Raw genomic sequence first — 16,087 nt, forward strand, 5'->3', positions numbered from 1 at the left:
GCTAATATGCCTCGAGCAAGGTTGCAGATGATGGCTTAAGTACTTGGGCCCCAACTGCCCAGGTGGGGAGACCTGGATAAGTTGTGGTTACCAGCTTCATTTTGGCCCAATCCTGGTTGTTGTGCCCATTTGGGGAGTAAACCAGTGGGTGGAGGATCTCTTTCTCTGTCCTTTGTCTCTATCCCTGTCTCTCTCCCTCTCTTTCTCTCTGTCACTTTGCCTTTCAAAAACTAAATCTTAAAAAGGCAAGCAAAAACCAGTGATTAATAAAAGATTACACTCTTTTAAAAGTATCCCAGAAGGGGTGGGCATTTGGGTGTGGCAGTTGAACTGTTGCATGTGATACCTGCATTTTTTTTTTTTTTTTTTTTTTTATTTTTTGTCAGGCAGAGTGGACAGTGAGAGAGAGAGACAGAAAGGTCTTCCTTTTGCCGTTGGTTCACCCTCCAATGGCCGCCGCGGCCGGGCGCGCCGTGGCCGGCGCGCTGCGGCCGGCGCACCGCGCTGATCCGATGGCAGGAGCCAGGAGCCAGGTGCTTTTCCTGGTCTCCCATGGGGTGCAGGGCCCAAGCACCTGGGCCATCCTCCACTGCACTCCCTGGCCACAGCAGAGGGCTGGCCTGGAAGAGGGGCAACCGGGACAGAATCCGGCGCCCTGACCGGGACTAGAACCCGGTGTGCCGGCGCCGCTAGGCGGAGGATTAGCCTAGTGAGCCGCGGCGCCGGCCCTGCATTTGAGAATCTGGATGTGAGTACTGGCTTTGCTTTCCATTCCAGTCTTGCTGATGCGCCTCCTAGGAGGCAGCAGATGATGGCTGAAGTACTTGGTTCCTAGCCACCCACGTGGTAGACCTGGATTGAGTTCTAGGCTCCTGGTGTCAGCTTGGCCAAACCCTGGCTATTGGGGGCATTTGGGGGCTGAGCTGGCAGATGAAATTTTTTTTTTAAATTTATTTATTTGAAAGGCAGAGTTATAGAGAGGCAGAGGCAGAGAGAGAGAACGAGAGCTCTTCCATCCACTGGTTTACTCTTCATATGGCTGCAACCGCCCAATCCGGTCTGATCCGAAGCCAGGAGCCAGGAACTTCTTCCAGGTCTCCCATGCAGGTGCTGGAGCCCAAGGGCTTGGGCCATCTTCTGTTGCTTTCCTAGGCCAAAGCAGAGAGCTGGATTGTAAGTGGAGCAGCTGGGTCTTGAGCTGGCACCCGTATGGGATGCCGGTGATGCAGGTTGGCCTTTAACCCACTGCACCACAGTGCTAGCCCCGTGAATATCTATTACGGAGCCAGTTAAAAGCATCCCTTGGATGTGTGGGAAAAGGGCCAAGTACAATTAGAGAGGCAGGGCCCTGGGTATTCAGAGGTTGATATATGAGGGTACTTCAAAAGGTTTGTGGAAAAATGGAATTAAAAGATATTTGTTTTAGTGCATAAAATTTTAAAATCTAGGCAGATGTTTGGTGCAGTGGTTAAGCTGCTACTTGAGTAGCTTGTATCCCATATGGCAGTGCCTGGATTGAGTCCCAGCTGCTTTACTTCTCATCTGGTTTCCTGCTGATGCGCACACTGGAAGGCAGCAGGTGAAGTACTTGGATCCCTGACACCCATGTGGAGACCTAGATGGAGTGCCAGATTCCTGGCTTTTACTCTGCCCCATCTTTGGCTGTTGTAGGCTTTTGGGGAGTGAACCAGTGGATGAAAAATCTCCAGCTGTCTGTCTCAGTCTCTTTCTGCTTTGCAAATAATTGATAACAAATTTTTAAAAATCTGAAATCTATATGTAATTTTTTCAAAATGGGTACTTTTCATGAACTTTAAAAAAATTATTTGAAAGCATCAGAGAGAGGGCTAAATAGAGATCTTTTATCTGCTGGTTTATTCTCCAAATGGCCACAACAGTCAAGTGTGAACCAGGCTGAATCCAGGAGCCATGAATTCCATCCGAGTCTCTCACATGAGTGTCAGGGGCCCAAACACTTGGGCCATAATCCAAGATCTTCCCAGGCACATTAGCAGAAAGCTGGATTGCAAATGGAGTAGCTGAATCTCAAACTGGCACTCTGATAGGACATGCCAGTGTTGCAAGTGGTGGCTTAACCTCTGTGTCAAAATGGTGACTTCCTTTCCCTGAACTTTTTGAAGATTCATGTTACAGTGGTCTCTAATGAGAATTGAACTTGATGTATGACTTGGATTTACATACACAGGTGCCTCAAAAGGTTCTTAGAAAAATGGAATTAACAGATAAATTTGGTACAAAAACTTTGAATTTCATGTATAAATTTTTATAATATACATTTTCCATGAACTTTTTGAAGATCTCATTTTTTTTAATATGATAATTTTAGAAGTGTGAAAATGATCATTGCTGGGGCTGGTGTTGTGGCCCAGCAGGTTAAGCCACTGCTTGAGATGCCAGCATCGCATATCAGCACTGGTTAGAGTCTCAGCTGCTCCACTTCCAAAAGATGCTAAAAAGAAGGCCCAAATGCTTGGTCCATTGCCACCCATGTGGGAGACCTGGATAGAGATCCAGATTGTGACTTTGGCCTGGTCTGAAAGAAAGACAGATCCTTCTTTCTGTCTCTCCCTCCCTCTGGAACACTGCCCTTCAAATAAATAAGTAAATCTCTTAAAATATGTGTATATTTTATATATATAATATATATAATTGTTTATAGTATCATCATGCTACATGGAAATTTACTCTGGAATTTAATCAAGTCAAATTGATCAGTTCAATGTATTTTAGTCTAGAATATAATGAGCAATAATTATGTATGAAATTAATAGAAATTATGAAGGTTAAGATAAATGTTAAAAATTGTTCTGTGAATCAGTAATAAAAGACAATAGTTTTGAGGATGTAAAGTACTTGAAAAGTAAGTATACTTTAATTCTAAAAATTTTCCATATCTGTTTGTTACTTCTTCAGTGTTTTATGAGGTATTTTTCAAAATAGCATGGCTATTTTGATTGTCCTCAGTTGAAACAGAATATGCTCATTGTATTTTGTATGTTTTGCCACTCTCTATGTTTTGTAAGTTCAGAAATTGAAAGCCAGGAGATACTGATAGTTTGAGTATTATAGAAGTTTGAGTATTATAGAAGTATTATAGAAGCATCACATGACTAGAAAACAGAATCTTTTAAAAATTATTGAATTGTACATTTTATTTATTTATTTATTTATTTATTTTTTTTTTGACAGGCAGAGTGGACAGTGAGAGAGAGAGACAGAGAGAAAGGTCTTCCTTTGCCGCTGGTTCACCCTCCAATGGCCGCCGCGGCCGGCGCGCTGCGGCCGGCGCACCGCGCTGATCCGATGGCAGGAGCCAGGAGCCAGGTGCTTTTCCTGGTCTCCCATGGGGTGCAGGGCCCAAGCACCTGGGCCATCCTCCACTGCACTCCCTGGCCACAGCAGAGGGCTGGCCTGGAAGAGGGGCAACCGGGACAGAATCCGGCGCCCCGACCGGGACTAGAACCCTGTGTGCCGGCGCCGCCAGGCGGAGGATTAGCCTAGTGAGCCGCGGCGCCGGCCTTGAATTGTACATTTTATTTTTAAAAATTTTATTTTTATTTATCTGAAAGACAGAGGCATAGAAACAGATTGAGAGAGATCTTCTGTCTTTGTTCATACCTGCAATAGCCAGGGCTGGACCAGGCCAAAGCCAGGAGCCTGGAATTCAGTTCCATTTCCCATGTTGGTGACAGGGACCAAAGTTCTTGAGCCATCACCTGCTTCTCCCCAGGGTGCTCATTAGCAAGAAGCTGAAATGTGAAGTGGAGCTGGGACTCAAATCCCCGCACACCAATATTGGATTTGGGTGGCCCACGCAGCATCTTAGCAGCTGAGGCAAATGCCCACCCCAGAAAACAGAATCTTGAAGAGCATGTGATTGGAATAAATCTTCATGGAGTAACAACAGATTTGGAAAATTCTGTCACAGGGCAAGCCAGACTATTTTCTACTTCTTTAATACTCCTTGAAAGAATCCCAACATAAAAGATGCTTCACAAAGTATGATAAGTTGAGAAATTTAGTTCAGCGTTCAATAGCTCTATCTAAACGGTTCATGAGGCATCAGTATTACAGAATAGTTCAGTATGGCATTTCTTTTGCGGTGTCACTAAAGAAAAATGAATTGGTTGTATCTCACATTGTTAATTGAAAAATAGCACTTTGTATTGGCTTGGTTGTAGTTGGTTATGATACTGTTGTTTCTGGGAGCTAGTTTCTAATGTTTATGGTTCAAGCCTTGAGTAGCTTTACACTTTGGAGCACAGTGCTATTAGTGAGATGCAAAGAATGACACATTTTTAAGGAAAAAATGAGTAAACATAAAACATTTTGTTGGTATTTAAGTTTAAACACTGCTTTATAGTTTAAAAAATGCTCTTATTGTTGAAATGCTTACAGAAAAAGTAACTTTATAAATAAAAAATAATCCAAGTTCCAACCCTTCTCTTTCATTAGCAAAATTTTATGTTATATTTACTACTTATTATTTTATAAAGACAGTTTCCTTAGGGATGCATCCTTAATCTAAGTAGATTTGTGTTGTGATTAGAAATTTATAATAGTGTAATTTGTTGTGATAAATATGACTTATCTATTGATTAAGAAGTTAATGGTAGCATTTTAACAGTGTTTTAAATTTTAAGAGCTTGATATAAGTATCTAATTTATTAAAATAAAGGTAGGTATTATTCTTTAGTTCTCTAAAAAATTCCCTTCTTCATGTATACATTTTGCTATTTTTTGTGTTTTAAAAAATAAATCTTAAAAAGTAGTTTTTTAATCATAGAAAAATTTGTGCAATAGTTATTCCCTCTGCATCTATCAGCATTCCTTCAAACCAGTTCAAAATCGAGGTCCCTCAAAACACACGAGTCAAGATTACTTATTTTAGTGGCTTCATGAAAATACTTTTCCAGAGTAGTTGTTTTTCTTTTTTTTAAGATTATTTTATTTGAAAGGCAGAGTTACAGAGAGGGAGAGGAAGAAGCAGAGAGAAAGAGAGGTCTTCCATCCTTCTACTGTTCACTCTGGAGATGGCCACAATGGCTGGAGATGTGCCAATCCAAAGCCAGGAGCCAGGAGCCAGGAGCTTCTTCTGGGTCTCTCATTCAGTTGTGGGGGCTCAAGGACTTGGGCCATTTTCTACTGCTTTCCCAGGCCACAGCAGAGAGCTGGATCAGAAATGGAGTAGCTCAGACTTGAACCAGTGCCAATATAGGATGCCAACACTGCAGGCTGCAACTTTACCCACTACGCCTCAGCGCTGCCCCCAGAATAGTGTTTCTATGTGATAATTTCTTTTTGGCATTTCTTTAGGAAATTTATGTTCTTCTGAATTCAGAGAAAAATCATTTAAGAAATTGGAGGGCCGGCGCCGCGGCTCACTAGGCTAATCCTCCGCCTAGCGGCGCCGGCACACCGGGTTCTAGTCCCGGTCGGGGCGCCGGATTCTGTCCCGGTTGCCCCTCTTCCAGGCCAGCCCTCTGCTGTGGCCAGGGAGTGCAGTGGAGGATGGCCCAGGTGCTTGGGCCCTGCACCCCATGGGAGACCAGGAAAAGCACCTGGCTCCTGGCTCCCGCCATCGGATCAGCGCGGTGCGCCGGCCGCAGCGCGCCGGCCGCGGTGGCCATTGGAGGGTGAACCAACGGCAAAAGGAAGACCTTTCTCTCTGTCTCTCTCTCTCACTGTCCACTCTGCCTGACAAAAAATAAAAAAAAAAAAAATAAAAAAAAATAAAAATAAAAAAAAAAAAATAAAAGAAATTGGAAACATGTAGGAAAATAGAGTTCTTTGAGAGTTAAAGCTTAACAATCAACTAATGATAATATTGGTTCAAAGGGATCCACTAATGTCAATTGAAAGCACAGCAAGAAATACTGACATGCTGAGCTGCAGTTTAATGTTGCAGGTTAATTTCTAAGAACAGGACAGAAAAGAAACAAAACAGGACAAGAACATGTAGAGAAGTACCACAAGCTAATCAGTTTGGTGGTTTTTGTGGCCATTTTGTAAGGGTGCTTTTATGGCCTTGGATCTTATTAATTGTGAGTAGTATTTGCAAATAAATATTAATAAATGCATGTACAATGCATAATGTACTTTAAAAAATTCCTATGAATGATATTCCATGAAATAGGTTTTGGAAGCCAAAGAAATATACAAATTGGCATTTTCAGCATGTGATTCTCTGTAATGCTGTTTACGTCCCTAGAAGTTTCAAGTGTTATATTTTTATATTACCCAATAATATTTGCTGGTATTTTCTCATGTTTGAATATTAATGATATGCTACAGAGTATAGGAAAAGATATGACTATTGTGAATTACTTCTATAGGAAATCCAAAAATGATATAAAATCTTAATTAGTAAAAGCATTATCAATTTCAACAGCAAAATCAAAATCATAGTAAGCAAACAATATTTTCATCATTATTAAAGGATGAGTTTGTGTAATGTTCCATGTTCCATAATCCTTTGTATTGAAGACATTTTTGGTTGCACTCCTGATTTGACCAAAATCAGTGCAAAATGAAAGAAGCTTTCTTTATCTGGAATATTTGTCATAAACTAAAGATTAATATTAGATAGGGAAATTAATGCTTTTAAAAATGTTCTGAAATTTTAATATTAAATATGCATAGAATTATCTTTCAATATTTAAAAGATTTTCTTGACGTTAATTTTGTTAGGATTCCGTTTTAATATTTTCTGTGATGAAATGGCTCTATCATTTAGAAATAATTTTTATGCCGTTGAAGTATATAATATTATTGCAATAATCTTGATTAACAGTAATCAACCACATATTCTATCTTTTAAAATAAAAAAGCCCCTGAAACTTTTAGTATAATCATTTCACAAAAATGATTCACTGTCATGTTACCATTTAAAATATTATATTTTGAAAAATACTACTGAATATTCAATGCTTATGACTTAGGAAATTCCCAAGAATTCCATTTTCCCTTTCTTGAGGTTAATATGTTGGGTATTTAGAAAAACTGCTTGTTTTAGACTCATTCTGAATAGTTGAAGTGTCACTGACATTTATGTTTGTGTTAGTTCTGCTGTGGACTCTTTCCTCCTACATTATTTAAATTGCACAGCACTGCTTTGAAGAAAGTATTAATGTGTTTATCTTAACAGGAGGAGAAACTGAGACATAGACTTGCGTGTGGTCTTTTTAAGAATGGAAATGTACTTTGAACTCAGATTTTTTTCTGACTTTAAAGTTTCAAATTTATTTTCTTTCCACTGTTCATATCGTTTATCTAAAATATTCACTTGAAATGTATGGATAAGTGTGTTAATTTCAGCTATCATGAGAAATTTTTCTTAGTAGTAATGCAAAAGAAAAGGAGATTAGATTTGTATCCTTCAGTGCTTTTAAAAAGGATTTTTAAATGATTTTAGTCCTAACTGAATCATCTAGAAAGAATTGCAATCATATGATTTAGTATTATTCTGGTTTTGCATGTGGGTATTGTTTTAAAGCTCACAGTTGTATCTAATCTGTCTTTTAAACCTGAAATGCTCTTAGTCTAGAGCTGTGTTGTCCAAATCAGTAGCCACTAACCCTATGTGATTATTTAAATTTACATTATTTAAAATGAAATGAAATTACAAATTCAGTTCCTCAGTCACTCAAGCAACATTTTAAGTGTTCATATTGGCTCAGTGGCTTACTATTATGTCTGTACAGGCCATTTCCATCATAACATAATGTTTTGTTGCACAATATTAGTCTAAAATCAGATGTCTAATTTAAGATATCAGGGATTTGGTTCTTTGATGTTCCATGAAAGAGTATGTTGATTTGGATATAATTCTAAGACACTCTCCCTTTATGCCCATTTCTATTTTTTTCTCAATTCTAAAGTGTTGCAATATTTTTTTCACATCAGAAAATTCAACTTGTTTATTCTGAGAATTTATGATAATATTGAAATAATTGAAAAATATTTTAGTTCACAAACCAAGGTTAGTAGATGATTCATTTAAACATTTATAACTTCTTAAATATTGAATTGAGTTTTTAATGAAGAATCTGGTAACTGCTTTTGTGGCAGCATATTTTTAATTACATTTTTAACACAGTAAATGTGCTCTGGGTTGCCTTTTAAAGTAAATGCCCTGTAGAATGAATATGATATTTAATGAATCTAATTGACTACCAGAGGTCACTGAGAAGGAAAAGGTCCTGTTCCAGTTTTTCAAGAGGATTTTATCTTAGATGTTATATATTTTTCGTAACTATGTCTGTTTGTACTGAAGTTCAGCTTCTTTTGATGTTGCACCATAACTACTAATATGAAGCTTTACTAGTGATTACTTTTTAAATTAAACCCCTGTATTAAGTTGTAAAGTGACTTGATTATATTTTAAGTACAATGCTATAATAATGAAGTGTTTTAATTATAGTCCCTAGTGTAAGGCTATAACTCAGTAAAATTTTTACTTAAATTCTGTGTTTAGTTTATTTCTCTAAAGTTGTTTGAGTATAAGTAAAAACTTGGGGGGGGGGGGCTAGTTTTTATAGTTATTTGAGAAAATTCCGTGGCTGCTCTCCCAGCTAGTGAGTTTTCCCCACATTTGCAGCAAGCTAATTGCTTCTGTTAATAAATAATCTAAAATCGATGCTGACAGCAGTTAATTGGCACAGAGATTTTATTTTGTAAAGCTCTTGGCTAACGACCTTCTTTAAATTAATAGCATTAAGTGCTATGAGGAAATAAATCTGAGGAATTGCCTGTCATTTGCTTGTCATGTCTAATAACTTCCAATAATGATGGCTGATAGATTTTTGCACATTCCATTATTGAAGTTGGTGCATGTAATTATTCTCCTCATTATATGTAAACAATTAGCAATATTTGGTATTTTCTTGCTGTAAAGCTGTTAAATACAAGTAACATATTAGAGGTTAGTAGCCATTTTAGAATCTGTATTTTAATTATTTACATGTAGGAAGTCTTTAATTATATCTAGATAATTTATATGCTGTTTATTTTAAGCCTTGTACTTGAATATTTTTTGAGTGGGACTTATAAAAATAAGTAGAGTATGTTTTAAAATGTGATAATTTATGGAAAAATTTGTTTGTAGCTTGAAGAAGTCATGGAAAAAGAAACTTATAAGACGGCTAAATTAATTCTTGAAAGGTTTGATCCAGACTCAAAGAAAGCAAAGGTAAGACTCCAGTATCACTACTATAATAAAATTGCATGTTGTAATAGGTCACTATAATAACACTATTATAATTGACAGGAATTTGAGCCGCCATCTGCTGGAGCATCTGTAACTGCAAGACCTGGACAAGGTAAATAACTTTGTAGAAACTGCTGCTCCTGTTGGAAAGATCCATATTTACCCAAGTGAGTTCTAAAGTGTGTTGGTGGTGTGTAAAAACATAGATAGAATGCTGCTATGTTAATTTATATTTGGCAGTTTGGGCTATTACTTGGGGTAGATGCCAATAATTTTATTTTGTGGGAATATATGTTAGGATGTCAAGTACTTGTTGAGATTAAATATATGATTGTTTTTAATGTTTTTGAAATTGAAGTAATTTCACCAATATTTTGTGAAATTTTCCCCCTTCAAATGATAATTTTTTTGGAATATCTATTATGATTAACATCCTTATATTTTTGATTTATTTTTATGTATGTAGTGATAATTTCTATCAAATTTGAAGTTTCTTCTAAATATTTTATTTAGGAAGAAAAATAATTTAGAAATGAGAAAAATTGAATTACTGCTATATAATAATGTTTTCTGTTCTTTAGTTTGCATTGCTATATTATTAGTGAAACCATGTATTATATCATTAACTATTATGTAAAATTTTAAGCATCATTATTTTAAGTGGTTATATAAAAGTGTCCCAAGACTGGCATATAAAAATATATTTGAGTTTGCATTGGCTTTCATCTTTGTTCTTTTCTCTAGACTCCTACAGTATGTAAGGCTTTTATTGCATTATAGAATATATTACTTTTAAAATTTTAACTACCATTCTTACAAGCTCATCAGAACTGTGGCCTGCTTTGTAAAGTTAGAATTACATTTGGAACTTGGAAAAGCAAATCCTTTTATAAATATTCACAAAGCCATGGATACTAAATAAGCTGCAGTAGTTTTAGATGTTCTGTCAGACAGGGTTTTGTGGGAAGAATCCCCTTCTCCACCTTTCTATAAGTAGGGCTTTGGCTTAGAGAAATTTCAGCTTTTTTTTTAACCTACTCATTTCATAAAAATAAAAGTTTATATGATTAAAATAGGCATATGGGAGTACTTTTTTCATGAAAAATGGAATTAAAAGATAAATTTATTTTGATGTAAGTACATATGAAGAATCTTCAAGAAGTAGATTAAAAATGCATATTTACAAAAAAAGGTTTATGTAGGTATTTGAAAGGCAGAGCTACAGAGAGAGGGAGAGATAGAGAAAGAGAGAGTGAGCTCACAGATTAGATTTTCTGTCTGCTGGTTCACTCCCTAAATGGCTGCAACCTGGGCTGGGCCAGGCTGAAGCCAGGAGCTTGTAACTCCATCCAGGTCTTCCACCTGGGTGGCAGGAGCTCTAGTACTGGAGCCATCATCCTCTGCTTTGTAGGCACATTAGCAGACAGCTGGATCAGAAGCAGAGTAGCAAGCGCTCAAATGAGCACTCTCATATGGGATGTTGTCACCCCAGACAGAGGCCTTACAACCTGCCGCACCACAGCATCTGTCTCTAATTATGATATCCTTATTTTACTAGTTCTCTTGCTGAGCCAGAACTGTTAATTGTGTGAAGGCAGCTTTTATTTTTTTGTTACTGGGTTGCTAATAATATCTGCTATACTCGGAGTAATTATAAATTTTGAAGATAATATTGATTTGCTTAGATTTTCACTAAGGGGAGTATCATGTTTACTGGGCAGTTAACCTATCTAACCAACAACCTTTTAATAGACTTCATTTTTTAGAACAGTTTTAGAGTTTATAGAAAAATTATAGAGCTCTAGTACAAGGAGTTTTTAGATAGTCTTATTCAAAGATTCCCCTATTAACATCTTAACAACAGTGTAGTACATTTGTTGAAGTTTGATATACTATTGTTAACCAAAGTTTGGATTTTCTTTGTTTCTACTTAATGTCCTTTTTATTGTTCCAGGATCCCATCACTATTACTACATTGCATTTAACTGTTGTGCCTTCTTAGGTGGCTTCTTAGGCTGTAACAGCTTCTCAGAGTTTTTTCTTTGTATTTGATGATCTTGATAGTTTTGCCCTAATCATTTCTTAAAATAACTTTTTTTTTGTTCAGGTGATAATTTGTTAAGCATTCACACCAACATGCATCTTATATCAGATGCTGCAAATACTGTAGTAGTCAAGAGTCCCATGATAAGATTCTCAACTTCTGGGCCCCTATCCTCTTCCCCTCCCCACTGACACCCTTTTAGTTCTCAACACTGTCTCTCTGTGCTGAACGCTCATTAAGTAACTTCAAATTCTCCAGCACACAGAACCCGGAACTCGGGTACCATTTGCACCACCCAATAATCCAAGGTTCCCAAATGGCTGGGAGCCCAAGATACTATAACCCTCATCATTACTGGGGCAAAAGACTGGAGAACTGGTTGTTGATTACACTCGGAGGATTCTGGGAGTTGGAGTTCCTGTGACCTGACAGGGTTATATCTGAGATTTTGGGATGCTAGTACCTTTTGTCACTCCCTCAGAGCTAGGAGCATGGGCACTCTTTTCCTTCCTCCTGTCAGAACCAGAAGTTAAACTCTCAGCTGCTTCCACCCTCAGATTCATGAGTGGAAGATCTCAGCCCTGCCCCCTTTCTGTGATGTCAGGAGTCCAGACTCTTAGTTCCCTTTTCTCTCAGACCTGGGAGTCTGAGCCTCTACCTTCTCCTCCCTCATATGCAAGAGTATGAGTTTGTTATTTAGTCTTCCATACACCAACACTCACCATGGTTACCATCATGATCACTAACTGATAATTTCTTTCTTTTTTTTCTTTTTTTCTTTTTTGACAGGCAGAGTGGACAGTGAGAGAGAGAGACAGAGAGAAAGGTCTTCCTTTGCCGTTGGTTCACCCTCCAGTGGCCGCCGTGGCTGGCGTGCTGCGGCTGGTGCACCGCGCTGATCCGATGGCAGGAGCCAGGTACTTATCCTGGTCTCCCATGGGGTGCAGGGCCCAAGCACTTGGGCCATCCTTCACTGCACTCCCGGGCCACAGCAGAGAGCTGGCCTGGAAGAGGGGCAACCGGGACAGAATCCGGCGCCCTGACCGGGACTAGAACCTGATGTGCCGGCGCCGCAAGGCAGAGGATTAGCCTAGTGAGTCGCGGCGCCAGCTACTAACTGATAATTTCTTACAAGGAATTTTTATCAATGGATGCTTCATCTTAGAAAATCATTGTCATTTTTTGCTATAAAAGAGTAAGCATAAAAAGTAGATATACACATTGAATAGTGGTGTTATAGTTCTTTAGAAATCATGGATAACTGCTAAATAGAAAGACTTTATATCCTTATTAGATTAAAAAATAATAAAGTTGGAAATCAGATGAAAATGGAATTTGCCCTAGTATAAATTCCTGAATAGGACAAATTCATTCTGTAGGATAAAGAAATCTATATTTGAGGATGACAAAAAATTACACTTCTTTTTTTTTCTTTTTTAAAGATTTTGTTTATTTATTTGAAAGGAAGAATTACAGAGAGAGATATCTTCCATCAGCTGGTTCACTCCCCAGATTGCTGCATTGGCCAGGGGGCTAGGCCAAAGCCAGGAGTCAAGAGCTTCATACATGTCTCCCACGTGGGTGCAGGGACTCACGCACTTGGGCCATCTTTTGCTGTTTTCCCTGGTGCATTAGCAGGGAGCTGGATTGGAAGTGGAGCAGCTGGGTCTCGAACTGGCACCCGAATGGGATGCTGGCACTACAGGTTGGGCTACTTCCCATTGGGCTACAGTGCTGGCCCCAGATTAAATTTCTTTTCAAGATTTTTTTATATAGAAGTAAGTTTGATTTTTATGCACTATATTCTGATTTATTGATTTTTTCAGTGAATGTTTATGAGTGTCTGCTATCTATTACAGGCCCTGGGGACATAGCCGTGTACAAAATAGACAAAAAAAATTGTTGTTTTTTTCTTGAACCTTCTCTCACCACCAATAAAACCCAGAACACTTGTTAATTTTAGGTGAACTGAGATTTTTTGCCCACTTTTGAAGGGGCATTGTCTAATAACACACATTTGGTTGTTGGCATTGGTGGAGATGGTAATCAAGTGAGAGGTTTGTAAAGGAAAGGTAATACTCAGACATCAAGCCTAGGTTCTTGGTTAGCCTCTGACATACCAGATTGACCCTCTTCTAATCTGGAGATTGTCCTTCTCTACTTGAAAAATCTGGATTTATTTTTTAAAAATATTTATTTCAGTTATATAAGTGAAAGGCAGAGTGACAGAGTAGATTTCATTTAATTATAGGGCTGGTCTTCCTTTTTAGGATCTATTTGTGATTTCCTCTGAGTTTTTATCATTACTGGAGAAAGGAAGGGATGGTAATGAGAGTGAAAGAACAGTGAAGAACACTGCAAGCCAAGTTCTCTTCCCTTGTGAAAATCCCTTAACATGTGGGAAATGGTATATGCTACTATGACAAAGTGTTGTTCAAGAATTGCCACCGAGGGCTCCCTGTATGTTCAACTCCTGCAGTCTTTTACATGGTGCACAACAGGGACATCAATGGGCAGACATGGGTGTCTGAGAAATATCCTCTGCTGGGCGGTTAACAGACCAAAAGGAACCACATCAAATCTGGAAAGTCATGCAAGTGTACCTTTTTCTTTCTCTAGTTCTTTGCTCAATTCAGTGACTCACAGAGAATAAAGTATGGAAAGGTGGAAACAGTAACTTTTAAAAAATAATCACTAGAAAAATAGTGGAGAGATCTGACAGACAATACCTAAAGGAGTGATCTAAGTTAACTTTGCCAGTGATAAGTCATCTTTGTACCATGTATCTCCTGATAAATGCATTAAGAGGGCCATTACTGGGGAATTCTTACACAAAACCTGTAACCCCAGTCTTACCATGAGAAAAACATTAGACAGTTTCTAAATGAAGGACATACAATAAAATACCTGAACAGTGTCTTCAAAGCTATTGAGGATATGAAAAGTAAAGAAACAGTGAGTAACTAATACAGACCAGAGGAACCTACGGAGACATGATGACCAAATGTAATGTGGCATCCTGGAACAGAAAAGTGATGTACATGGAAAAATTGGTGAAATCTGAATACATTCAGGCTTTAGTTAATAATATATTAAATATTAATTTCTTAATTTTGACAAATGTATTTAATATTAAAAGAAAATAAGTGAAAGTACAGGATTTCACTATATTCTCTTTGCAACTTTTCCGAAAACCTGAAATTACTCCAAAATAAAGTTTATTTAAGAAATACTTCATCTGATGGGGGGTTGTGGAGAGAAAGACAATAAATTAGTGTTAAATAGTGAAAATAAAGGATGGTGAATAGGAAATACCTTGAGTGAGGGGAGATGGAAGGATTTTTTAAAAAAAATATTAAAAAACTCTTTTCTACCTCTATAAAAGGCAGTCAGCTAGAGCCAGAGGGGCAGAGATCTTTAATCCACTGGTTTACTTCTCAATGCCTGCAACAGCTGATGCTGGGCCATGACAAAGCCAGGAGCCTAGAACTCAATACAGGCTTCTCCTGTGGTGACAGGGGCCTAAATACTTTGAGCCTTCACCTGCGATTCCCAGAGTGCACATTAGTAGCAGGAAGCTGGAATTGGAAGTGGAGCTAGAAGTTGAACCTGGTACTACAGTTTGGGATAAGGGCATCCTAAGAGGAATTTTTCTTCTTTCAGATTTATTTAATTTATTTGGAAAGGAGAGAGAGAGAGAGAGAGAGAGAGAGAGAGAGAGAGAGAGAGATATTACTCAAATGACCACAGCTCGATAAGAAGTGGAGCTCTGATATGGGTTGCTGGCATTTTGGAGAGAGAGAGAGAGAGAGAGAAGAGAGGGAGAGGGAGAAGGAGAGAGAGAGAGAGATATTACTCAAATGACTGCAGCTCGATTAGAACGATAAGAAGTGGAGTTCTGATATGGGTTACTGGCATTTTGGCAGCACCTTAACTCACTGCATCACAACACCAGCTCCATCCTATATAATTTTAAAAAGGAAACCACCTGTATATATTCTTTTGTTTTGTACATAACCCTGCACTTTCTACTTATGAACAGAATAAAAATCGATTGTTTCTTACCACAGCTGAGTTTTTAAAAAAGATTTATTTATTTATTTGAAAGGCAGAATTAGAGAGATAAGGGGAGACAGATTTTCCACCCACTGGTTCACTTTCTAAATGGCTACAACAGCCAGGGCTGAGCTGGACCAAAGCCAGGAGCCAGGAGCTTCTTCCAGGTCTCCCACGTAAGTACAGGGGCCCAAGTACCTGTCCTGTCTTCTACTTTCCCAGGCACATTAGCACAGAGCTGGATTGGAAGTGGAGCAGCTGGGACTTGAACTGGCACCCTAATGCGATGCCAGCACTGTAGGCAGCAACTAAATCCGCTACACTACATTTTATTAATTTTTTGAGAGAGAGTTACAGACAGACAGAGAGAAAGGTTTTCCATCTGCTGTTTCACTCCCCAAATAGCCTCAATGGCCAGAGCTAAACCAATCTGAAGTCAGGAGCCAGGAGCCAAGAGCATCCTCTGGGTTTCACACATGGGTGCAAGCCTGGGCCATCTTCTGTGCTTTACCAGGCCGTAGCAGATAGATGGATCAGAAGAGGAGCTGCTATGACATGAACTGGCACTCAACAAGGGATGCTGGCCCCACAGGTGGAGGCTTAGCCTACTGCCCCACAGCGCTGGCCCCTAGATTGAGATGCTTAGTGTAGCAGGCAGCACAAATTTAACTGACTGGCAACCTTAATTCCATGTATAATCTTAATTTCTCTTGCGTGTGAGATAGCATATTTACAGGTTATGTCAATAAGACGTGGAC

General features: G+C 38.6%; 1 protein-coding gene across 21 annotated transcripts in view; it reads left to right on the forward strand.

Moving 5' to 3' along the window:
* Positions 1 to 16,087, forward strand: part of LNPK (lunapark, ER junction formation factor) — a 105,560-nt gene that overhangs the window by 37,931 nt on the left and 51,542 nt on the right. For all 21 annotated transcript variants that reach the window (XR_011387248.1, XR_011387247.1, XR_011387250.1 and 18 more), the window contains 2 exons: positions 9,128 to 9,211; positions 9,290 to 9,341. Coding sequence is in view for 16 of the 21 variants with exons in the window: in XM_070070653.1 (XP_069926754.1) it covers positions 9,128 to 9,211; positions 9,290 to 9,341 (136 nt within the window). In the remaining 5 variants the exon portion in view is untranslated. The remainder of the gene's footprint in view (positions 1 to 9,127; positions 9,212 to 9,289; positions 9,342 to 16,087) is intronic.

The sequence above is a fragment of the Oryctolagus cuniculus genome, chromosome 3 (genome assembly GCF_964237555.1).
Source record: "Oryctolagus cuniculus chromosome 3, mOryCun1.1, whole genome shotgun sequence".
Classification (NCBI taxonomy): Eukaryota; Metazoa; Chordata; class Mammalia; order Lagomorpha; family Leporidae; genus Oryctolagus; species Oryctolagus cuniculus.